Source organism: Suricata suricatta, chromosome 17, assembly GCF_006229205.1.
Source record: "Suricata suricatta isolate VVHF042 chromosome 17, meerkat_22Aug2017_6uvM2_HiC, whole genome shotgun sequence".
NCBI classification, from domain to species: domain Eukaryota; kingdom Metazoa; phylum Chordata; class Mammalia; order Carnivora; family Herpestidae; genus Suricata; species Suricata suricatta.
Genome location: NC_043716.1, coordinates 9,166,687 through 9,191,358, shown reverse-complemented (window position 1 = coordinate 9,191,358; position 24,672 = coordinate 9,166,687). Strand labels below are relative to the sequence as shown.

At 48.4% G+C, this 24,672-nt stretch overlaps 1 protein-coding gene across 6 annotated transcripts in view; it reads left to right on the top strand.

Moving 5' to 3' along the window:
- SPECC1 (sperm antigen with calponin homology and coiled-coil domains 1) overlaps nt 1-17,811 on the top strand; it is a 273,383-nt gene extending 255,572 nt beyond the window's left edge. For all 6 annotated transcript variants that reach the window (XM_029926752.1, XM_029926753.1, XM_029926754.1 and 3 more), the window contains 3 exons: nt 990-1,106; nt 6,107-6,166; nt 14,480-17,811. In XM_029926752.1, coding sequence (XP_029782612.1) covers nt 990-1,106; nt 6,107-6,166; nt 14,480-14,569 — 267 coding nt within the window. In that variant the 3' untranslated portion in view covers nt 14,570-17,811. The remainder of the gene's footprint in view (nt 1-989; nt 1,107-6,106; nt 6,167-14,479) is intronic.
- The last annotated feature ends 6,861 nt before the right edge of the window (nt 17,812-24,672 follow it).

The window sequence follows — 24,672 nt, the reverse complement described above, 5'->3', positions numbered from 1 at the left end:
CACCCGTGCTCAGGTCCTCTTTCTTACTGGGTTTGACGTGCTCAGAACCAGACCTAACACTCAGCAAAGCGCTGGATGCCCACTCGTCTGCACTCCTTGAGGGGCCCCTGTCCCGGGCTTTTTCAGCACATCGAAGCAGCCACTAGATAAAACAAGGAGTTAAGGAAATGAGCAGGCTTTAGAACCCGACATTTCATTTCGTTTGGGATGAGCTTTGGGAATCCAGGGAAGAAAAGCCCTGTTAGTGTGGAGGCTGGTCAGGGAGAAAGAGATAGGTGAGTAGCAGGGGTGAGGCTCTAAGAGGTGGACGTGTCCCGAGCTGTCGGACCCAGGGGACCTGCCCAGGAGCCAAGCTGTATAAAGTCAGATTCTGGTTTTCGGATCACTGTTTACCAAGTAGCTACTGGGGCTCCAACCTTTTCCAGAGGGGAAACCTCATAATCCTTGGGGACTTGATGTTCTAACAAGGATGCTGTTGAGCATCAGGGCTTTTCTCCCCCTGACAAGCCCTCCATGTTGTGGGGAGAAGAGGGGATTAGCAGGAATAAGCCACGGGACCAGCCATATTGGTTTTTAAGATCTCGTTTTGTCTTGGATGGTCTGTTGTTAATTGGGGTCGTACATCACGATGATGATGATGGTGATTCCTCCTTGACTCAGTAAATCTGGGAAACGCTGGGATGCACACAGCTAGCGGGGTGGGTTAATTTGAGAATAAGAGGTCTCTGAGCTTTTAATGTGCCACAGGGCAGGCAGAAATTCCCCCAGGTCTTGAGCTCTGAAGGCTTGTTTTCATTCTATTCTGTGAATGGATTTGGGTGACACCAGGCCCTTGCCGGTCCCTAAATTAATGGACCTTCCGGAGTCTTGGGTGGGGTCTTACCTTGCCTTCCTGCAGACCCAGAGGCGGATACCTCTTCCCACAGCCTCATCCATATTCTCTGACTTGGCACCGTTTGGAGTCTAATAATGCTGCTTTTCCCCTCCAGAACATCGACATCACCAATTTCAGCAGCAGCTGGAGTGACGGCTTGGCCTTCTGTGCTCTCCTCCACACCTACCTGCCTGCCCACATCCCGTATCAGGAGCTCAACAGCCAGGAGAAAGTAAGTCGCCTGCCCCGCCGCCCCCAGTCCAGGAGTCCTGCCGTGCTGGTTCGTCCCAGCGAGGCTCCGGCGGAGCTGGGTCCCACCCTCAGCAAGTCCTTCTCCGCTCCCCTCACTGACTGGAAAGATGCAGTGAAGACCGTTTACTGGGGCTGCTGAGACGTCCCTATCACCCATTTTTTTAAGAGAAAGCCCTGATGAAATTTCACTGTCAGGGTTTCAAGACCCTGACCAGCATTTTCAAAGTCTTTTCCAAAGCACCAGAGGGCTCCCCCGGAAAGATTCCCCTCCTCAAATACGCTTGGGAAACTGTGTATTCTGTCACAGTCTGAGATGCACAGAGCTCATTTGCACAGTGAAGATTTCAAGAAGTCCTTCGTCAAACCTGTGTGACTCTGTTTCACCCCGCAAATATGAGAACCACAGAATTGTTCTCCATCTGGTGACCGATAGCAAGAGTCGGCAAACTCCTGTTAAGGGCCAATTGGTAGACTTGGTGGGTCGCAGCTACTCATCTACCACTGTAGTGCTCAAGCGGCCGTAGATGAAATGCATGGGCATACTGTGTTCCAATAAAACTTTATTTAAATAAACAGGCTGTGGGCCAGATTTGATCCACGGGCGATAGCTTGCCAAATCCTGACCTAGAACATCCTACAAAACCGTATTCCCCAGAACGTATTTTGGCAAATGCTGTTCTGGGCCCTGCTCTTATTCTCTCTCCAAGTATTTCCTGCCAGGCATCACGCACAGTAGCAAAGACAGCAGGGAACAATGCAGACCTGTTCTTTGCCCTCCGAGGTATGGAGACAGCCCACAGGCGGGTAGTGCTGCGCTGCAGGGAGGCCCCGTGCGGTGGGCGTAGCTGCGGCCGGGGCGGTGGCGTCATAAATAGTGAGATATAGAAAGATTCAAAGTAGGTCTCAGATACAGAATCAGCTGGACTTAGTACCTGAATGGTGTGGGGGAGGACAGGAGGACAACAAGACGGCCCCACGTGTCTAGACTGACAGGCCATTTTCTGACATGGGGATGGAATAGAAATGCTGGGAAGTTCTGTTTAGATTATCCCACATTTGGACTTAAATAAAGCCCAAAGAATGGTCATGACATTGATGGTGATAATAATTGAACAGACTGATTTTTTTTTTTTAGAGTGTGTGTGAGAGTTTTCCAGAGAAACAGAACTAATTGTGTGTGTGTGTGTGTGTGTGTGTGTGTGTGTGTGTGTGTGTGAATACAAGAAAGTTGAATGCTACAGTTTGAATCTGAAGGCAGTTTGCTAGCAGAAATCCCTCTTCTTTGAAGGGAGAGAAGTCTTTTTCTAGTAAGACCATCAGCTGATTGGGTGAGGCCCACCCACCCTGGTGGGTCATTGGCTTTACCCAAAGTCTGCCAACTTAAATGTTAACCTCATTTTAAAAATACCATCATAGAAACCTCTAGCATAATGGTTGGCCAAATATCTGGTACCATGACCTAGCCAAGTTGATAACATAAAATTAACCATCACAGAGTGTATACAGATTTCAAGACATAAAATGTATGCATGGTGCTTTGTTTATAGTCTGTGAAGCAGGCCGGACAGCACTATTAAACATTTGGGAAATTAAAAAAGTGTTCTGTGTTTAATCATGTCAAGTCAGAAATGTGCATGAAGCATGCATTTGTAACATCAGGCAGGCAGTTGGATACCAAATGTGGACTATGGAGGGGAGATCAGAGCTGGAAACAGATTTAGGAGTCCTCTGTGAGTAGGTAAGTGCTGCCTGCTTGAACAGAAGTAATAGAAATATTCTACATTTGTGCTGTCTGGTACAGTAGCCACAGCCCTCTGGGATGCTAATGGAATGTGGCTTTAAATGACTGGAAAACAAAATTTTTAATTGTAATTACTTTAAATTTAAGCAGCCTCATGTTGAGCATGACGACTGTGTCCAACAGGACAGGCGTAGGTGGTAAAAGCCACAGAGCGGAGATCGCCTCAGTCCTGGGTCCTCAGGGAGGCTCTAAGGAGAGACACACTCCGGTGTTTTCTCCTGTCCTGCCAGAGTTTCACTTCTGACACCTCCATAGATGGATGTGGGGGTTTCCCACACCACGTAATTCGGCAGCACCAGCTGAGCGTTCCAAAGTGTAACTCCGTTCTGACGCTGTCCACCTGGAGAGAGCATTGGGTCCCAAGGTTAAGGGCTCAGCCCCACGAGATGCCCCCCCCCACCTCAGACCACAGTCACTACTCCAGATTGTCACTGGCATGTCTGATTGACCAACTGTAAGTCAGAGTTGACATGAGACCCCTTCCTTAGGTTTAGTTAATTTGCTAGACTGGCTCCCAGAACTTACTAGGTTACCGGTTTATTACAAGGATGTTGAAGGACACTAATGACCAGTCAGATGAGGAGACCCACAGGGTGGGGTCCAGAAGGGTCCCGAGCACAGGAGCTTCTGTCCTCTTGGACTTTGGGGTGCTTTGTCCTAAATCGCTACACAGCTATTGGAGAATAATGACCCTAAAAGTGTTTGTCTTCACACCTTGGATCATGAGCACTGCTTCCTTATGAAACCGTCTCTAAGTGTCCGTGATTCCCACGTAGCCCACAGCCAGCTGTCCGGTGACCTGCTGCAGATTTGGAAACAGCCAGACGCCACAGTTTACTCACTTCCTATTGTCCTTATGGTACAGGGGTGGGGATTTTCTCCACGTAGGGTCGAATTTCTCCCCCTTAATCTAGGATTCTGCAGTCAGGGAGCATGCAGGTCAGATTGTGGAAGGCTGCGGGCCTGTGAGATTCCGGACAGCCCGGGAGGTCCGGAGTCATGAGTCTGCCCCGCCCCCCATCTAGATGGAAGTGGTGAAACCATGGACCTCTCAGATCTGTGTAGATCTGAGGGAATCTCTGATAAAACTAGTGAGGCTGTCTTCTGAGACATTAAAGAGATATGAGTGACGGGGTTTTTTTTCAACGTGTCAGTCTATGAGACTTCCGCGTAGGCCACACAGATTCGGGTGATAGAAGTGACAGAAGGGAGCGTTTTCATGCCAGTGTCTGAAACGAAATAGTAACATGAGAGGAGAAATTCTGGACTCAGGGTGCTTCCTGCTGTCAGTTTCAGGTGAGATGCCCTGTCAGCGGGGCCAACTGGCCTGGGTCTGGAACGTCTCTGGCCCGAGTGGGCAGAGCCAGGCCCAGTGAGGCCCTTCCTGCCTCCCGCCCTGGGCACGCTCTCTGCTGCCCCCCATCCGCGGCCGTCTCGAAGTAACAATGTTGTGATGAAGAGAAGATAACAGTGCTTGGTCGTGATCGTCTGTGCAGCAAAGGGTGTGAGAAAGTGGACACTTATGCACTGTTGCTGGAACTGAAAATCTGTGTAGCGTTTTATTTTGTCACGTCATGTCATGTCATGTCATAGGCTCCACGCCCAACATGGGGCTTGAACTCATGACCCTGGATGAAGAGTCACATGACCTACCAACTAAGCCAGCCAGGCCATCCCCCCACCCCCGTACCATTTTTTAGAAAACAATTTGGCATTACATATCAAAAGCAATGGCTTCTGGAATAATGGTAGTGAACAGGGCTTACAAAGCCTGTCCGTCCTCAAAACTAACCAAGAAGACGTTAAAATAAGGATGAAGGCCTCATTAGCACAAAATAGGAAATGGCTACCCCAAGTCTGGGCTCACTTAAAGGAAGCCTGGAGCCGGCTTTCAGCTCCCGCAGCAGAACAGAGAGTAGTGTTGTGGAAACAAGCGTCAGGGTTTCTAGTCCCTGCACATTAATTTCCTTAATGTGGAGGAAGAGGGCCAGTGGTGTGGGCACGCTGACCGCAGACCCACGGCTCTCCCAGGCCTCCGCCACACGCTGGGAGAGGGGTGCGTGGCCTCGTCCGCCTGGTTCCCTGCGACCTGGTCCCCAGAGCAGAGAGTCTGCTTCAGCGTCACGCCCGAGCCCTCCATCTTCAGGAAGCAGCTGTGCGCCCCAGGACAGAGGGCGGAGGCCATGAGGAAATGGAAGAAAAGATTAAAATATGTATAAAATCCAAATGTGGGGCGCCTGGGTGGCTCAGTCCATTCAGCGTCTGCTTCTTGATTTCAGCTCAGGTCATGATCTCCTGCTCATGGGTTCAAGCCCCACATTGGGCCCTGCACTGGCAGCAAGGAGCCTGCTTGGGATCCTCTCTCCTCCTCTCTCTCCCTCTCTCTCTACCCCCCCCACTCATGCTCCCTTGCATTCTTTCTCTCTCTCTAAATATAAATAGACTTTAAAAACAATTTTCTCTCTCTCCCTCTCATGCACAAATGCACTCTCTCTCTCTCTCTCTCTCTCTCTCTCTCTCTCAAAAGAGGTCACAAAAAAAGAAAACAAATATAAAAATTTTTAAAAATCTAAATGCATACCATCACAAAATTTTACTGGGGAACATAAAACATGAATACTTATAGAAACATTACTCTCTCGATTATATTTAACACATCAACTTAATTATATTTTAATATAATCCTAATGACTCTCCAATGAACTTTGGAGAGGAGGAGGCATACTAAAGTGACTCTTGAGTTCCTCCAGGTGAGGAAACATCAGAAAACAGCTGGAAAGCATCTCAAAAAGAAGCTACAAATGGCGGACCAGTGCCTTCAGAATTCTGGGGGGAAGTGACGTAACATCCTAATTAAACAACCATTGACACAACAGAATATGTCTGTCATGAATCGTGACAAAGTAAAAAATAACTGAACAGACACGAGTGTAAACTTTGATAGTCAGAAACAATCAGGAATGTCGTTTTCAGTATCACTTACAACCTGTCAGCCTTTTTTTTCTTGGACCGAAACTATTGTTTAAATATTTGACATAAAATTTCAAGTGTTTTGTAATAGTAGATAGTCTGTATTGGAGCGTCATTTCATGTTCTTTCCTAACAAAACTATTTATTTTTATTTTTAAAAAGCTAGCTATTTTGAGTTGATAATTCCAATCTCTGTCTTTTTAACCTAGAAAAGGAATCTCTTATTGGCATTTGAAGCTGCTGAAAGTGTCGGCATCAAACCCAGCCTGGTAAGTATCCTGATTTTGTATCCGGGCAATATTTTATTCTACCTGTAGGAGAAAGAATTACACCATCTTTTTCAAGACATTAAAATCCATCTGCTGAAGATTTGTTACTCATGATCCCTGACATGAAAATATCCAGTTGGTCTGACCACATATGATTTAGAGTGTTTTCAAAGATTTCATTGTGGATAAATGTCATTTCTGGAAGCACAGTGTACTGAATTAGCATTAAAGCCCTCTTGAACTCAGATAAAATCTGATAAAATGTAACCTTAAAAATATCAAGATGTAGTTGAGGCCTAAAAAAAGAAATCACCAGATGTCATAAATTCAAAGAGAAGTGAAAACCAGAACCATGAGGCGTGAGCAAGACTGTGACAACACGCAGGAGCAGGCCTGGGAGTGTTGGTAGAGGGCTCACAGGAAACACGTACGTAATGGATATCGATGTTACTGAAATGCCGACACAGGAACAAGAAACCAGGCTCTGAGCTCCCATAAACAGGACATCAGTACTGAGACCCTGTACAAAATCGAGGCTCACAAAGTGATGATCTTCTCAGTGGAGGGGAAAATAAAAAACTCTGCCAGTCTAGGGAGACTATAAGGAAGCTTGGTCTCCACCTGAGAATTTTTTTTTTTTTTTTTTGGTAGCCAGAAAAAGGAAATTCTGTAAGAAAACAAAACTGGGCCAGATGAGGTTTGGAGTCCAAATCTATAATATCTGTACTACAAGGACCCCCTCACTCATACTGCGTGAGGCAGGAGGCTCCTGGCCTAGCTAGTAGTGTAATGGCCACTGGGAATGTGCTCACAATCCGAAATTACAAAGCACTCAAGAAAACAAACTAGTTGAGCTGGTCAGTAGACACAGCCAACAAAAGGATTGTCTACCAGAGCTTGGGATAATAAGACAATAAGAAGGAGACTGCAGAAGATTGTGTTTATGCATATTAAAGAGATGAAAGAGGGATGCCTGGGTGGCTCAGTCTCAGTCGGTTAGATGTCCAGCTCAAGTCATGATCTCACAGTTCATGAATCTGAGCCCAGCATCAGGCTCCAAGCTGACAGTGCAGAGACGCTTGGGATTCTCTCTCTCTCTCTCTCTCTCTCTCTCTCTCTCTCTCTCTCTCTCTCTCTCTCTCTCTCTCTCTCTCTCAGTGCCCCTCCCCAGAATGGTCTCTCTCTCCTCTCTCTCTCAGTCTCAAAACAAATAAATAAACTTAAAAATAAAGATATAGAAGAGAATAAAAATAGCAAGAGGACACGTGAGTGGCTCAGTCCATCCAACTCTTCATTTCAGCTCAGGTCATGATCTCAGGTCCCTGAGACTGAGTCCCACAGAGGGCTCTGCACTAAGAATGCAAACCTGGTTAGGATTCTCTCTCTCCCTCTCTCTCTGCTCCTCTCCTACTTGTTTTCTCTCTCAAATAAATTTTTTTAAAAAATCATAAGGAAGAAGCATTGTACTATAAACAAACGATTTGGGAAGATTCAAGTGAAACTTGTAGAAGTGAAAATTAGGAATTAAAAAAAATCCAGTCAGGTTGAAAAACTGATTAGATACAGCAGAAGAGAGAACTACTGGACTAGTTGGGTTTATACCATAAAGATGTTAAATTTATTTTTTAATGAGAAGTCCAGAAGAGTTTCAGGATTGGTTCACTACTCAGGGTTACAGTCAAGAACCCCAGAGTGTGTTTTGTCTACACTCTACCATCTTTAATCTGTTGCCTCATTGTCCCCAAGTTTTCTGTGGCTGAACATGGCTGCCAGGCTCCAGACATCACTCCCACCTGTAGGGCAGGAAGGGGAATGGGATGGATTAGAGCAGGTGCCTCATATCTTCCCCCTTTGACAGGGAAATCAAAAGGCTTCCCCGAGCCCCCCAGCCCACTGGCAGTACTCTGTTACGTGGCCGCCCTGGTTGTAAGGGGGTTTGAGAAAGTAAACAGTGTATGTTCTCCATTCTCTTTTCCTGGAAACCTACAAGGGAGGGAGAGGTTGGGAATGACTATTAAGTATCTGTCACTGACCTTAAGGGAATGGAAGATAAAATCAGACCATTTCCAAGTCCCATGGCCAGTGGGAATTCCAGAAGAGGAAAAAAAGAGTGGGAGAGAAAATATTTCAAGAAATGGTGCCTGAAAATTTTCCAGAATGATGAAAGACCACAGAGTCTTAATGAATCTCTAACAAGATGAATAATACAAAATGCCTATCTAGACACATCATAATGGAAGGAACTGCATAAAAAATAAAGTGAGGACAGGTAATCTATAAATAATTTCTACTAACCAATATAAAAAGACACCTTAGAAAATCATCAAAGGCTAGAAAGGGCAACTCATGCATGGCTAATAAACATTTAAAGAGGTGCAGTCTCATCAGTGATGGGGAGAATCCAAGTGGAAATAGCAGTGAGCCACAGCTCTGTAACCATCAGAGTAGGAGGGCGTCAGAAGTGGAAACCGTGAAATACAGCAACCACAGAAATTTCAGTACTACGAACAAGGCTATGCTAATGTGTTTAAATCAAAACGGACAATTTTCTAAAGAAATATATATTTCTCCAAATACTCAATGTAAATATTTCTCCAGAACTTCCTCAAAAGGAAATAGAACTTTAACCATTAAAGAAATTGAATTCATTGTTTAAAAAATGTAGTCAACACACAAAAATCCCAGGAGGCCCCAAGTTGGACAGAACTTTCTGCAAGAAACAGATGTCCCTATTATATAAATAAAAGGCTGGAGAACTTAGAAAGGAGGGGACGTACATGTCTGTCCGAGATGGAGTAACAGGAATCTGATTTATCTTCTGAAACACTAAACAGCTAACGAGTAACAACCGATAATTAATGTGAGCGATCAAAGAAAATATGTGAACTTGTTAGAAGATACCATACACAGAATGTTTTTCTCTGTAGTGCTCCTGTTAATATTTGCTTCTTTTTTAATTTAACCTTTTTTCCCTATTTTCTTATCTGACACACTACAGAAGTTAGTGAAAGCTAGGAAGTGAATGAGATCATCTTGTCAAACTAATCGTCAGAGCCAACAGCTGCATTTTTACAGATGTCTGCGAGGAGATACGAGCAGAATAATTAATATCAGAAGCATTTGGAGATGCTTGCGAGCAATTTAACTAGTTTGTGCCATCACCACAACAGAAACTTCCTACGTTATTAAATTTGCTCTTTGGTATCTTGATGTGGATTGAAAAATAATGCTTACTGACGCGTGACACTTCTAAAATATAGGCAGTCAGAATCCACAGCAGGAATAGCCCCAGGCCTTTGATAAAGGTCTATTGTAAGATTAGTCGGGGGGGAAATGCGTTCTTTTTCAGCCACAGTGTAAGAAGAGGAGCCCACCGCCTCACAAGGGTGAGCCAGTCCTCACCGAAGGGATAGACAAGAGAGGATTATGGGAAAGACAGCCAGAATGTGTGTCCTCCAGGGCTGGTGTGCTTGTAGCCTGGCGAGGGGACTCAGGCTGAGCCACACAGTCTGTGAGGGCGTTGCTCACTGAGTAGGCCACCCGACAGCAGAGGCTAGGAGGGAGGCCGTTACAACTCAGGAACGGATGAGGGTATCGGAACGAGTCTGTGGGCGTAACTGAGCCTGCTCTGCAGTAGAAACTTTATAAAGGATACTCAGGGTTCATTTAATAGCAGGAAAAATTATTTTTTCACGTTTATCATGTGCCAGGCATTTTCCATGTATTGACTCTTTGAACCCTCTCAGAAGTCCTCTGAAGACAGATGTGCTCCTTACAGGAGGGACACTGAGGCAGGTGCTGTTCCATAAAAGATCACATGTTCCTGAATAGCAAAGGCAAGCGGCAGAGCAGGCAGGCCGCCTCCAGAGCCCACGTCTTAACCTGCTCTCTGACCCTCCACTCAGGACAGCCGTGCCCACCTTTTGGGCTCTTAGACCACCATTTACCCGTAGTGCTGTGCAGCACATGCTGGGTTATGTTGTAATGTATCTGCTTATAGGACTTCTTTCCATCCCCCCAAGACCATGACCTCCCAAGGGCAAGAAGCCCTATCTTTTCAATTATTTTTGTTGTGGTAAAATACATATAACATGATCTAAGTGTTTTGTCACTTGGCCAGTACCACACTGTCCTGATTAATACAGGTTTATAGGGGTGCCTGGGTGGCTCGGTCAATTAAGCTTCTGACTTCTGCTCAGATTATGATCTCACGATTCATGAGTTCAAGCCCCGCGTCTGGCTCTGTGCTGACAGCTCAGAGCCTGGATCCTGCCTCAGATTCTGTGTCTGCCTCTCTCTCTGCACTTCTCCCATTTGCAACTCTTGTTTCTCTTTCTCTCTCAAAAATAAACATTGAAAAAATTTTTATTTATTGTCAAACTGGCTTACATACAAAAAAGTTTTTTTAATACAGCTTTATAAATTGTGAAGTCAAGTCTTCCAACTTTATTCTTCTTTTTAGAATTCCTTTGGTTGTCCTAGTTCCTTTGCTTTGTAGATTTTAGAATCAGTTTGTCAATATCTACCCCCCAAAAAGAGCTTGCCAGAATTGTGATTGGGATTATGTTGTATCTATAGATAGTCTTCTGATCCATGAACATAGAATACCCTCCATTTATTTAGAGCTTCTTGATTTCTTTCATTAACATTTTGTAGTTTTCTGCACATAAATCCTTTCTAAAAACTTAGTGCCACGTAAATGGCTTGGTTTTGTTTCCTGTTTAGTTGCCCATTGCTGATGTTTCATCGGAAAGCTATCAACTAAAATCTTGCTAACCCTGCATATTTGTTCCAGTGGGTTTTTGGTAGACTCTTTGGAATTTCCTGCATAGACCATCATGTCCTCTGCAAATAAAGACAGGTTTAGTCCTGCCTTTCCAACCTGTATGCCTTTTGTTTCTTTTTCTTGCCTTCCTGCATTAGCTAGAATTTCTGGTACAGTGTCACATGGGCAAGGTGAGAGAAGGCATCCTTGCCTTGTTCTCTTCTCCTGATCTTAGTGGGAAAGTGTTCAGTTTCTCACCGTTTAGTATGATGTCAGCTTTTGGTTTTTCTGTGTATCTTTTCTTAGGTACAAGAAATACCCTTCTGCTTTTCTAGTTTTGGGGGGAGTTTTTATCGTGAAGAGTTGTTGAACTTTGTGTACAGGCATACCACATTTTTCCGCTTTATTGAGCTTCACAGATACTGCATTTTTTTTTTTTTTACAAATTGGAGGTCTGTGGCAGCCCTCCATCAAGCAAGTCTGTTGGCACCAGTTTTCCAATAGCATTTGCTCACTTCCTGTCTCTGTGTCACATTTTGGTAATTCTCAAAATATTTCAAGCTTTTTCATTATTATTATATTTCAGATGGTCGTCTGTGATCAGTGATTTATACCTTGCTGAAAATGTAGGTGATGGTTAACATTTTTTAAGCAATAAAACATTGTTTAATTAGGGTCTGTACAGTTGACCCTTGAACAGCACAGAGGTTAGGGACACCAACCCCCTATGTGTCAAAAATCTCTGTATAACTTTTGAAATGTTACCAACATCCAACCGTTGACCAGAAGCCTTACTGATAAAGTCAAGTAACACATATTTTGAAAATAAAACAACAAATATTTTGCATGTTTTATGTATTACATACTGTATTCTTAAAGTAGGGTAGAAGAAAAAATGTTATTAGGAAAACCATAAGGAAGAGAAAATGCACTTAAAGTACTGTGCTATATTTATCTCCCAAAATCCACAAATAAGTGGATTCACAGAGTTCAAACTTGTGCAAGGGTCAAGCATACAGTGTTTTTCTCTTTAGACATATACTATTGCACACACAATTGACTACAGTAGTATAAATATAACATATCTGCCCTGGAAACTCAAAAGTCATTGACTTGTTTATGCTATGTTTGCTTTATTGTGGTGGTCTTGACCCAAACCCACAAATATCTCCAAGGTTTATGTGGAAATGCTTTTTCTGAATCTGCTGATGTGATCATATGATTTTTCTTATTAACTCTGGCAATAATAACAACGTTGATTTATGGGTGTTGAACCTTCCTTGCATTCCTGATATGAACCCCACTTGATCATGATTCAGTTTGCTAATGTTTGTTCAGGATATTTGTGTCTGTGTTCATGTGAAAAATTGATAGCTTTCTTGTTAAAGTCTTTGTCTAGTTTGGTATTAGGGCAATGCTGGCTTCACAGAATGAATGAGAAAGTGTTCCTTCCTCTTCTATTTCCTGGAAGAGAATGTGTAGAATTGGCATTATTTCTTCTTCTTTCTTCTAAGTATTTGGCATAATTAGCCAGTGAGACCATCTGAGCCTGGTGTTTTCTATTTTGAAAGATTTTCAACTATTGATTCAAATACATTTCAGGCCTCGTCAGATTGCTGTTCAGGCAGCACACTCTCCCTTCTCTCAAAATGTGCTAAATTATTGCTCCAGACATGTTCAGATGCAATATTGACAATGTACCAAAATCTTTTTAATGTTATTATTGTTAGGTTCAGGCATGTGAGATAGTCTGAGTAAAGCTGTGCGTGTTGGTGTGACTCCCGTGCCCTCTCTGAGACCGAAGACATATCCCCGCTGTCACAGGGAGGGAGGTTTGCCATCTCTCTTGGTTTGTAGGTGTGACTTCCCTTTTCAGAACTCCACCCCTACCTCCTAAATGTCACACTCAATTCTTTTTTATTTTAATTTCTTATAGAGTTTATTTATTTTGAAAGAGAGGGAACACGAGTGGGGGAGAAGTAGAGAGGGAGAGAGAGAATCCCAAGCAGGTCCTGCGCTGTCAGCGTGGAACACGACACGGCTTGATCTCACACCGTGAGACCATGACCTGAGCCAAAACCAAGAGTCGGACGCTTAACGGACTGAGCCACCCAGGCGCTCCAAGTCACACTCAATCCTTAATCGCTTATCTTCACTATTGCTGTACTAACAACCCTGCCGTTGTGAGAAGCTTAGCTCTTCGTGCACCAGTCTGTGAGCACAGACACGCCCACAGTATTTTATGTAGAAGGAGCCTTTTAATCCTTGTAGTCTGTGAAAATGTTTGTCTTTTTTTCTCAGTAGATCAGTCTGGAATGTTCCACTTGCTGCCTTTTCCCTCCTTTCCCATGACCAGAGAGAGGCTTCGTATCATAACCAGGAAGTAGAATTGATCAAAGATATTTAGATGTTGTGGAAACAGGAAATAAATGGCTGGTGGCACGCCTCACTTCTGTCACTGCCCAAGAACAGATGTGTGTTCAACCTTGATTTTCCACAGCATCACTACTCTGGACTTTCCGTCAGCCTCCTTGCCTACTGTCCTCTCGTGACCACAAGAGAATCCAAATTCTGTCCCAGAATGAATATTTTAATACCTTGAGTGGCATGTATCTCAGAAACATTTGACTCAGCCCTCCTGCCCATCACTTTGTGGCCTCCTCTGCTCGCTGACTGCCCACTACGCGAAGGGACAAACAACAATAACGCCAAAACATTAAATGGTCTGACTACCTGATTCTGATAAGACACAGGGCGCGTTCTCAGTTGGTTCAAGGCTTTTGTGGTCATCCCATCCATGGGAACTCATCTCAAGCCATAAGTTCAACAGTCCCGCCCACAGAGATGCTTGCTGCAAAGTCTGTAATGTGAAGAGGTGAACGCGCTCCACATCGAGCGTTAGATGCCGAGCGGGCTGTGGGGCAGCAGTTCCGGGGACTGTGCGCGCCCCCTCCGTCACAGCCAGCCTCGCGGCACAGCAGCCTGTAGATTGCGCGTGGAAGGCGTTAAATAAAAAAGCACAGACCACACAATAGTATGTCCACCCGATGGAAGTGTGGGAGAACATAGGTGTACATGCAAATATGACTTGGGAAAGTGGAAATCATTTTATGATAATGGTATTATGGGTGACTTCCTCTTTGCAAAGCCTTTTTTTTTTAATTTTTAAAATTTATTTATTTTGAGAGAGGGAGAGGGAGAGAGAGAAAGTCCCAAGCAGGCTCTGCACTGTCAGTATCGCATGGGGTTCCAACTCACAAAACGATGAGATCATGACCTGAGCCAAGAGTCAGATGCTTAACCAACTGAGCCACCCAGGCTCCCCTACAAAGCTCTCATGTTATTAAGATGAAAAGGGGCAGGAAGTCCTGTCTAATGTTTGTTTTTTTTAAGGGACAGCATCTCCTGGTTATGAATAACTTGCCTACACCTTCTGTCCATGCAAGTTGGGGGGTTTCTAGGCAGCACCAGCCCAGACCTGGGTCTGGACCCATCTGTGGGAAGGTGGTCTGTGGTGTCCCCCCATGACCTTCTCCTTTCTCCCCCAGGAGCTCAGTGAGATGCTGTACACGGACCGGCCCGACTGGCAGAGCGTGATGCAGTACGTCGCCCAGATCTACAAGTACTTTGAGACGTAAAGCTGGGAGGGCCCCAGAGCAGCCGCCCGGTCACTTTGCACAGGCCCCACTCCGCCCACCTCCCGCCTGCTCAGTCCAGGGGGGCCCGCACACAAATAAGAAATGGAGCTGGGTTCCAGTGCACACCTGCTTTTAATCCAGACGCATTTGGCGTGTAAGTTGGAAAGCGTTGCTCTCCCACGGTCCTCCCTCCTTCCAGAGTTAAGGGTCCATGCCCAGGCTTACTCCGCGAGAACCCAGGACGATATCTCCAGTCACATGCTGCAGCTGCGACCTCACCCGTGGGCCGTGAGGCCTCGAGACACACAGACAGCACTTCCAAATCGGTCATCTTTTCACTAAAACTCCTTCCCTTTGCCCTTGCTACCACCCACCCCTCCAAAAAACGAACACCCAGCAAAACACAGAAAGGCAAACACTTGCTCTCGAGCTGCCCTGCCTTCTGGGAGACCTAACGCTTCCGTTCTAGGTAGCAGTTGTAACACCTAGAACTGGATGGCGCATTCTAGATCTCGCTGTCACTTACTAGAGTCTTCGGGTGGAAGAAAGGCTGTGCAAGCATACACAGCAACCCCTGGGTGCTTTGCTGCAGTGGACCTGTGGGGGTGGCCCATGGAGAGAAATGTGCGTCCGTGTGCGGGGACACGGTCACACTGCGAAGCCCCAGGCCCAGCCACTGCCCCGCGTGCTGGAAGGGACCCTCGGCCCCTGCCCACCTGCTGTATTTGCCCTGAGAGTTCACGCCCGCACACATCTGCCCCTTAGGCCAGCCTTACAGGAAGCCCCCTGCATGTGAAGCGGCCTGCACCCACCCAGGTCTTCGTGTGTTTGCACCAACAGGCTGAAGAGGGGTGTATTTCTTGGGGTACCGGGGGGACAGCAGGCAGTATTTCAGCTGTAGACTCCGCCTTCAGTATCTCCTGGGGCCCTTCACCCCTGCATGGCATAAGCGAGCACTGAGCCATGGGCAGAGGTGACTCCATTCAGAAGTGAACCATCTGCTATCCAGCTGTCACCCCTAGTGGCTGCAGAGAGCTCTCCCCAGATGGGGGCAGGCAGGAGCAGCTGAGGACCCACCGGCAGCTCCTTGGTGTTCCGCGGGGCGCGTAAATGTGCATTCCGTAGCGAGTGAAGGCGTGGCCCACGCTTGTAGTCAGGTGACCTCAGTGCCCACCACCTGCTGGTGCGAGTCCCCCCCCCCCAACAAAGGACAGTCCCTGTGTGAATCGCTGGGAGTTACGGCACTGTGTCATTCTACAGTAATCTCTGCTGAGGACCGGTCCCTTGTCCTCAGGCTGCCACACCTGCCGCTTACCGTTCTCTGCGCCTCTAGATCTGGATCTCCAGGGAACTTGTTCAAGATGCACCCTCATGGCCTGCCCCATCCGTCGAACCAGGGATGCCTTCTACATGTTTCCAAAGTTCCCCTGACAACCATGGAGAGGAGAGAAGGCCTTTCCTCCTGCTCCTGGGGCGGGGCAGTGCGCGGTCCGCTCTAGAGCAGGTGGGGAAGATGACCCCGTGAGTGGCTCCTTTGTTTTCAGACGGAAGCCAGAGGCACAGTCTGGGCAAATTTAGTCCTTCCCGATGAGCACATCCAAATGGAAGTGATCCCCGGTGTCGCTCCACGCATCTGTCTTTTGTTGACATAACGCGTTTTCATGGTCTCCGAGCCTCTTCCTTGCAGCGGGGAAAGGTTAGTGTCCCAGGTGTCAACTTGAGCTCTCGGTTGTTGTGTTTAATCCGGGATTACCTGGGGGTTTTGTGTGGGAGAGGCCAGTGAGGTCTAGGGAGTCCTGGAGGGGGTGTTTAGCATTCCTAGTGCCCTGTTTTTTTAGTGATGACAGTAAGTGAGTCGGATGGTTCAGCTCTGGGCAAAGCCGTGTCTATGCAGTGGCGATGTTACCGCTTCTTCTCCCCCTACACTGTAACCTGCTCCCTTTAGCTGAAAAAGAAGGAAAGAAATGTCATATGAAAGAAAGGTGAAGTGCCATTTATTTTCATGACTCAGAGGAGCTCCTTGACCACCACTGTCTTTGCCAGTGGGCATGCTTCCAGAAGGGGCACCATGGTGGTTGTTGGGGCAGATCTGGCTGTGCAGGAACCTTGGAGAGGGACCGGGCCCTCCAGCATGCGCAGAGCCTCGGACCTGGGGAGCTGCCCCGGCCCCAGCGGCGGGCCACAGGATGGCGATTCCGTGTTTAATTGGAGAATTGGTGAATGTGGGAAACTGATCGGCTGAGAAAACAAGGTCGGGTCAGCAAGCCCTGCCGTTTCTGGCGTCCTGCCCTGAGGCTTTCAAATGCTGCAGAGCCTTGCGTCTTCCCGTCTGCCTTCAGCCTGTAGTCATTTACAATTATTTGGCTCTCCTGCAGATCCTCCTCCTCCTTTATTAAGTATATTATTATTACATAAAAGACAGCAGCGGAATGCAAGCCCCAGAAGAGCGAGGGAATTCTTTAAAGACCTAAAGCCAAGTCTGCGGCTTTGTTCACTGTGAGAGCTTTCATGGACGTGAACTCTGGTTGCCTCATGGTGGTGCCCAGTCCCCTGCCCCGCGGGGTGAGCATTCTGAGGAAGCGGGCAAACATCTACTTCCCTTCCCATCCTATTCCTTCTCTCTTCAGAAATTAGCCTTGGGTTTTCGTTCTTCATTCTGCTGCTGTGTCGTCGCTTTGGTTGCGAGTTTCCCAAAGCAATGAGCCATCTGGCAGTGACAAGTCATTCATTCATCTGCGGTCTTCCCTTCCCCATGGAAACCGGCCTGTTTCTCTGAATCTCTCGGAGGAGGACAGGCACTTCGGCCTGTGGAAGCCCGTGGAAGGAGAGGACTTGGCCCTTGTACACAAACCCATTCGCCAAATCCAGCCGAAGCTCCTCCTGGCCCAAAGCACGAGTGCCACTTTGAGGTAAACCACCGGTGACATGCAGTAAAGAACAGGACATAGCTAGCTTTTTAAAAAAGTATTTTTAAATCTCTCCTTTGCCCGATCGCACTGGGTGTGTTACTTCTCTGACCCAGGCGAGGCTGCAGCTAAAGTCCATGGCATCACCAGCTGATCACTAATTTTAACTACATTAGTTGAATACAGCGGTACATCTGCGGCCTCGTTTCTAGAAAGAGCACACCCAGCACTGTCGGGACGTGATGTGCCAACATAGGTATATTTAACTATTAACATGGAAGTGTATGATGTACGACTGTGTAATATTTCTAATAAATATATTTTGTTTCTGTCCAATGGTGAATCTTTCCCGGGGACGCTGGTGGTTGGCATTTTGTCGGAATGCCAAAGCTGCATTCAGACTAGTAGCTTCGTGTTCCTATTCCGTGTTGGGCCGTGGCCGCGCCCCTCCCCCTGCAACTGAGCTGCTCTCGCTGGCGTTACTGGAAGTTACCAGAAAGGACAGGGGTCCTGACGGTTCTTTACCCCCTTCCATTTGCAGCAAGAGAGCAACGACCACAGTGTCCTGTGAAAGTCACCCCCCCAGGGCCGCGTAGCCCTATTCACCACCCCTACTCAGCACACGGGTCCCGGAGACCACAGGGGGCAACTACACCAAGGTGGAGCAGGCAGAGCCCATATGAACTCCAGCAGACCGGTGCACCGTGCGCGCCGAGGCATCAGGTGACACGTGGCTCTTCGGGCCTCATTGGAGGCCACCATTCCCTGGTGTCTTGGGTGACCAGCCCCACCCAGAGGAGAGGAAAAGGGAGGCTGCCGCCCTCGAGAATCTTCACTTCTCCCTCCCCTCCCAGGAAAGTTTCACCGCCACTGGCCTTGGTGTCCTGAGGGACTCCCCCATCTTGTCAGAACAGCACCGTCTCTGAGGACGGCTTACCAGCACCGAGCTGGGGTGGCAGCCATGGCTCATCCTCCCGTGTGGGCTGTCAAGCGACGGGAAGAGATGCCAGGCGATCATGTGGAGCCACTGACTGCAGCCAGTCAGTCTGTACACACGCATACACACGCATACACATGGACACACACACACACACACACAGGCATCAGACGGATGGCCAGCATCTCAGCACTTGCAAATCGATCCTTCCTGAAGTTTGGGGAGCCTGGACCCTTCCATGAATAAAGCACGTGCCCCAGCATTCATGTCCTGTGTACGAACAGAGCCCATACGCGTTAAGTTGGGTATCAGGCAGAGGCCCACAGGGCCTCTGTTGTCACACAGTCGGCGGTCCTGGTTTTCTGTGGCTACAAAGGACCCAGAACCACAGGCCGTGGGCCCTGCTGGTGCACAGTCGGCCCCCTTCTCTGCTCCAGAGGCTTCTGTTCCTGTCACACTTGACTCAGCTCCTGAAGACAGAGCCACACTTGTATCTGCTCAGGATGCCCCAGCCTCCTGCGTAATTGTTTCAGGCTATGTCAGTTTTTGTTTGTTTTTTTATTTTTTTTTAATATTTTTGAGAGAGAGAGAAAGAGAGCAAGCAGGGGAGGGGCAGAGAGAGAGGGAGACAGAGCCCCACATAGGGCTCAAACTCAACAGACCTCGAGATCATGACCTGAGCTGAAGTCGGCTGCATAACCAATGGAGCCACCCAGGTGCCCCGGAATGAATCAGTTTTGATTGATTGGTGGAAACATCCAGCTACCAGGAACTCTTCATTTCAATTTGGAATTCCTCTTTGAACAGGAGGGGACAGATGCCTCGGCCCCTATCTGGATTTCCATGCTGCAGCCAGTCTCACGAATGGCCATTTCTAGCATTTTCCAACTTGGTGGTAAAGAATCCCAGAACTGCAAATGGGAGGACCCTGGGGAGAAACTTGAAACCTGAGGGTCAGAAGATCGTCAGTTTTCCATCTTTGCTAGCATTAGGTCCACTCTTGTGAATAGAGGACACACGTTTCCAAACAGAATCTAGGCTCCCCAACTCTTTAAATGAATGCAATCTAACTTAACCCACCTACACTACCAAAACCTCAGTGAAATTTTTCTAGATTGTGAAAAATAAGCCATAAAAAGATCTGGCCTGGACATCTCGAAGGATTGGCCCAAGAGGCCCATTCCCCCCCCACACTTGTCCATCTGGTTACTATTTTTACCGCTCCTCACTCCACATCCTTACGCTTGTATCAGAAACACGAAGCAAAACAGAAAATGGAACATGGGAAAGGTTAGCCTCAGCTTTCCTGAATCGCTGCACATGACCTCACCGGGCACGGCCACCTTCTGAGAAGTCTTGTCCTAGAAGACACATCAGGCCAGAGAAGGTACCTTGCCTGAGAGCACCGGTCAAGAGCAGGACCAAGGCAGAGTCTCAGACCTCCTCGGGCCGGGGGGACCTCACTGGGCTCTCCCAGTTGCCAGGAACAGATGTAGGCAATGTGGGGATGCTTATGGCCGAGGAAGATGAGCCACGCTCAGTCCCGAAGAGGCGTTTCGAACCCACATTTAACTCCCACAAAGTCGACCACGTATGTGTGGGGGAGGAAATAAGGTTATGGGGGAGCTGGGTGGCTCAACTAGTGATGCACCCAACCTTGGCTTAGGTCATGATCTCACAATTGGTGAGTTTAAGCCAGGCGGAGGGCTCTGTGCTGACAGCATGGAGCCTGCTTCAGAGTCTCTGTCTCCCTCTTTCTCTGCCCCTCCCCCATTTGCTCTCTCTTTCTCTCTCTCTCCAAAATAAACATTTAAAAAAGAAAAGGCTTTAAAAAAAAAAGTATAACTCTTGCCACCTGCCATTCCAGCCGGGGATCATGTGCCCGGAGCGAGTACCAGGCATGGGAAAGGTGGCGCTCGCTTCTACTCTCCTGGTTCCTGCGAGTTGCTCATTGTGTGCGTGCCTCAGAACAGAATGCCACTTGAGTGTTTTAAGCTGTGTTTGTTTGTTTGGGGTACACTGTGACCTCTAACAGCGAGCCAACTGCTTCAACTGGTCTTGTCCCAGCCCTAGAGGCAAACCTGATGGTGTTGAGCTCATTCAAGAGAGAATTTGTAGATGTTCAAGTGGGTGTCTTCTTTTTTTTTAAGTTTATGGATTTTGAGAGAGACTGAGTGGGGGAGGGGCAGAGAGCGACAAGGAGACAGAATCCCAAGCAGGCTCCAAGCTGTCCGTGCAGAGTCTGGAGTGGGGCTCCATCTCACAAACCGTACGATCATGACCTGAGCCGCTATCAAGAGTCAGTGGCTCAACTGACTGACCCACCCAGGTGCCCCCAAGATGGGATCTTCTTACAGAGCTTTTCAAGGGTAACTTTGGGGGAAGAAAGATTACCAGCTCCTTTTTTTATTATTAAAAGTTTTTTTTATTTATTTTTATTCATCTCTACACCCAACATGGGTGAGCTAGCCAAGCGCCCCGAGACTTCCAACTTCTATGCTGACTTCAGATCCTGACATCTTAACGATGCACCTCTCCGATTCAGGTCTGTCAGGGCCCGGGGGAGCACTTATTTTGTGCCCCTCACCCTCCAAGGCTGGAGTCAACATCCTTTCTCTGGTGCCGCCCCCTAACATGCCCCACTGCACTATGACATCAGTCTCCATTGCTGCTCTAACAAACTACCACACACTTAGTGGCTTCACCCAACACAAATCTGTTACCTTACAGTTCAGGTCAGAGTCCAACACAAGTCCCAGTGGGTTGATGGGGTGCATTCCTTCCTGGAAGCTTTAGGGGAGAATCCATTTCCTTGCCTTTTTCTGCTTCTTAAGGTCACCCACATGCCTTAGCTTGTGGCCCCTTTCCTTCATCTTCAAAGCCAGCAACATAGCCCCTCTCTGACCATCCCTCTGCCCCCAGTGCCCCCCTCTGGTACTCTGCAGCTGGGAAGAGCACTCAGACACAAGGACCAATCTGGGTGATCAGGCTGTTCTCCCCGTCCTTGGTTCTCAGCGCTGGGTGCCCACCTGCACAGTGCTTTCTGGAGTGCCAGGGAATGAGCGCACGGGCTCTAGGGACTGGCGTGCGAGCATCTTGGGAGTCCATTTCTCTACACACCTCAGTCCTCTTCTGCGTCTCCCCATTACCAACCGGTGAAATCTGTCTATATTTCCTAGATCTAATTGCCAAGTGGATGAATCAGATTAGCATACCATTGGGCCTCCTCATCCTGCCTTTTGGGCACTGGTTTTCATACCAGATCCCTCTACGGGTCACTAACCGGCCAGTAGTTAGCTGCTCTGGTAGCAGGTGCCTGTCCTTGACTAATCGGGGTCAGATGTCATTGGGACCCAGTGTCCTACGGTACCCGCTTAAGAATGAGCCAGGCCTTGGGGCGCCTGGGTGGCTCAGTCAGTTAGGCATCTGACTTCAGCTCAGGTCATGATCTCACAGTCCATGGGTTTGAGCCCCGCGTCAGGCTCTGTGCTGACAGCTCAGAGCCTGGAGCCTGCTTCGGATTCTGTCTCTCCTTCTTTCTCTGCTCCTCCCCTACTCACTCTCTGTCTCTCTCTCTCAAAATAAAATAAAGACATAAAAACTTTTATTAAAAAAAAAAAGACTGAGCCAAGCCTCTTGCTCACTAGAGAAGTCTCCCTGCAGACATAAAGGTGAGTGGGACGCTGTGTGCGGGGTGCGAATCAGGCCTCTCCTACGCAATCCCAGACCGTAGCTGGGAGCCCAGCACCAAGGAGGTGCTGATTCGGAGGGCTCTGGACACCACTGAATGAGGTAAATACAGGGCCATCTTGCCAAAGAGGAAACTGAGGCACAGAAGGTTAAATAATTTGCCTGAGACAACTCAGCTTGGAGAAGGCAAAGCAGGAGTTTGAACCCAAGCAGTCTGGCACTAAAGCCTACACCTGCAGCCCTCTACCATCTGTCACCTGTCGTAGGGAAGGAGGAGCATGGCGGGGGAGGGGGGGGGCGTCCACAGGTCTTCAAAGTGATGCCATTTAGTGCACCTGCTGTGATGTATTACTTGAAAGGCAACTAAATCTTTCTTGCCCCATGAAGTTTAGAAATTAGTCCCTGCATCAAGACCGCAGATGCATCTCAGCCAAGAGGCAGTTTGTGCGCATATTTTTTTGATATCACACTGAACAGAGACCACAACATGTATGTCCAGAACATCAGCATTCAAGGACAGGTCAGAAGGCTTTCCCAGAACCCACCTCCAACCCTCTCAGGCTCGTGTATCTCATGCCCCTGCCCAACCAGCTGCTGGCAAAGGAAGTGGAGTGATCCTCCTCGGGGTCCTAGGCATGGAAGAGGTCACCCTCCCTGACCGGGCACCCCACATGGGAACAAGAATGGGAGCTCCGCTAGCCTAGAATATCGGGGGTCACCGAGGGGGTACGACAACATGCCAAAGTCATTGCACGGATTTTCCTCAAGGAGGCATTCCTGGTGGGGACAGCGATACCTTCCGGCATCTCCAGATCCTCAAGGGGTGCGTCCTCAGGGCTCCCTTGGAACAGCCCCCCTGGAAGCAGGTGGGTGTGAGTGACAGCAAGTCCACCGGGCACGGGCCGCACCTGCACCTGTTTTCCTCACAACCACCCAGGACGTGGGGGTCACTTGCAGAGGCGCCTGTGTGTGAGGGGTGCCAGCAGGGCAGGAATGTTGATCCCAGGTCTACGTGGGGCCCTCCAGGGCTCTCAGCCCCTGCACCCCACCCCCCAGGGGGGCCTGCTGGCCAGGCCAAACCAAACACCACAGACGGTAGAAGCAAGATGCCCTGTAAGTGTGGTCGGGGACCAGGCGTGAAATGGCTTTCTCCTGACAAGGGGTCCCCTAGCTGGGTGACGGCTGGCGGGGCCTGTCCTGGGCTGCCTCGTCCACCCCCACCCGATTCAGATTAGCAGGATCTCCATTTCCAGAATGGCCTTCCCCAGAGGCCGGTGCTGACAGGGGTATGCCCTTATTTGGGGATTACTTTGCTCTTTTCCACAGGAATTGGAAAGAAGGCAGCACTTGGGGATATGGGTGGGCTCTGGCAGGCATCCAGGGTCTGTCTGTCCCGGAGCTCCTGCACGGAATTCTTTCTGCCCGAGCCTTGGTGACAGACTGCTTGTCCCCGAGTCCAGGAGAGGATGAGGGAGGTCTGTGTGTGCGGATGTGCAATGAGCGACCGCCACCGCCTCTGTGCCCTCCACTCCAGGGCAGGGGGGCTCCCGCACCCCTGTGACTCAGGCCAAGGGGTGGTCCTCCGCCCCGGTGCCCCTCCGTCATCACCGCATCCCCCACGCCGCCCGCCATCCCTCCCTGAGGCGCTCGGGCCCCGGACCCAGGCCTCCTCCCTCCTGGCTCTCCTCCTCCTTAGGCTCCTCTATGGGCTGCCTTTCATTAAAATTTCAGGGGCGCCCAGGTGGCTCAGTCAGTTGAGCATCTGGCTTTGGCTCAGGTCATGATCTCACGGTTCATCACTGGTCTGTTGCTGTGTCTGTCACCACACTTTTCAGCAGGAAATGGGGACCTGGGAGCCCAGTGGCAGGCACCCTGGAGGCACTGAGAGTTGGGAGGTCCACCACCAGGGAGGCAGGGCAATGTTGAGGGTGGAACAGAAAAGCCTTCGTGGGGTGGGGGTGGGACCCAGGAGGCGGCCATTGGCAGCTAGTTCTTTTTTTAACTTTTTTTTATGTTTATTTTTTGAGAGAGAGAGAGACACAGAGTGTGAGTGGGAGAGGGGCAGAGAGAGAGAGAGAGACACAGAATCCGAAGCAGGCTCCAGACTCTCGAGCTGTCAGCAACAGAGCCCAACGTGGGGCTCGAACCCACGAACTGTGAGATCATAATCTGAGCCAAAGTCAGACGTTCAACCAACTGAGCCACCCCGGCGCCCCTGTCGACAACTAGTGAACACACATGGGAAGGGAAAGACCATAAACCCCTTCCTTCGTGAAGGGATTGGGTGAACTTGTTTAGACAGATTGGATGTTTTACAGGCCCAGGAGATTTTCAGTTAGTCGGGGCTTGAAATCCTTTAAGCCAGGGTTTCAAACCTCTCCCCAGAGACGCAGGCGCACAAATGTCACCTCTCAGAACACAGCAGCTGTGTACCATAGACCTTGTCCAGGTCTTTTATTTTGAAGGCTTAAAATTTTTATTTGAAGCCTTAAAAAAATGTTTAGAATCCTACATTCCCTTCATAACATATCACTGATAGTTTAATATAAAAATGGGGACTTTCCCCATCA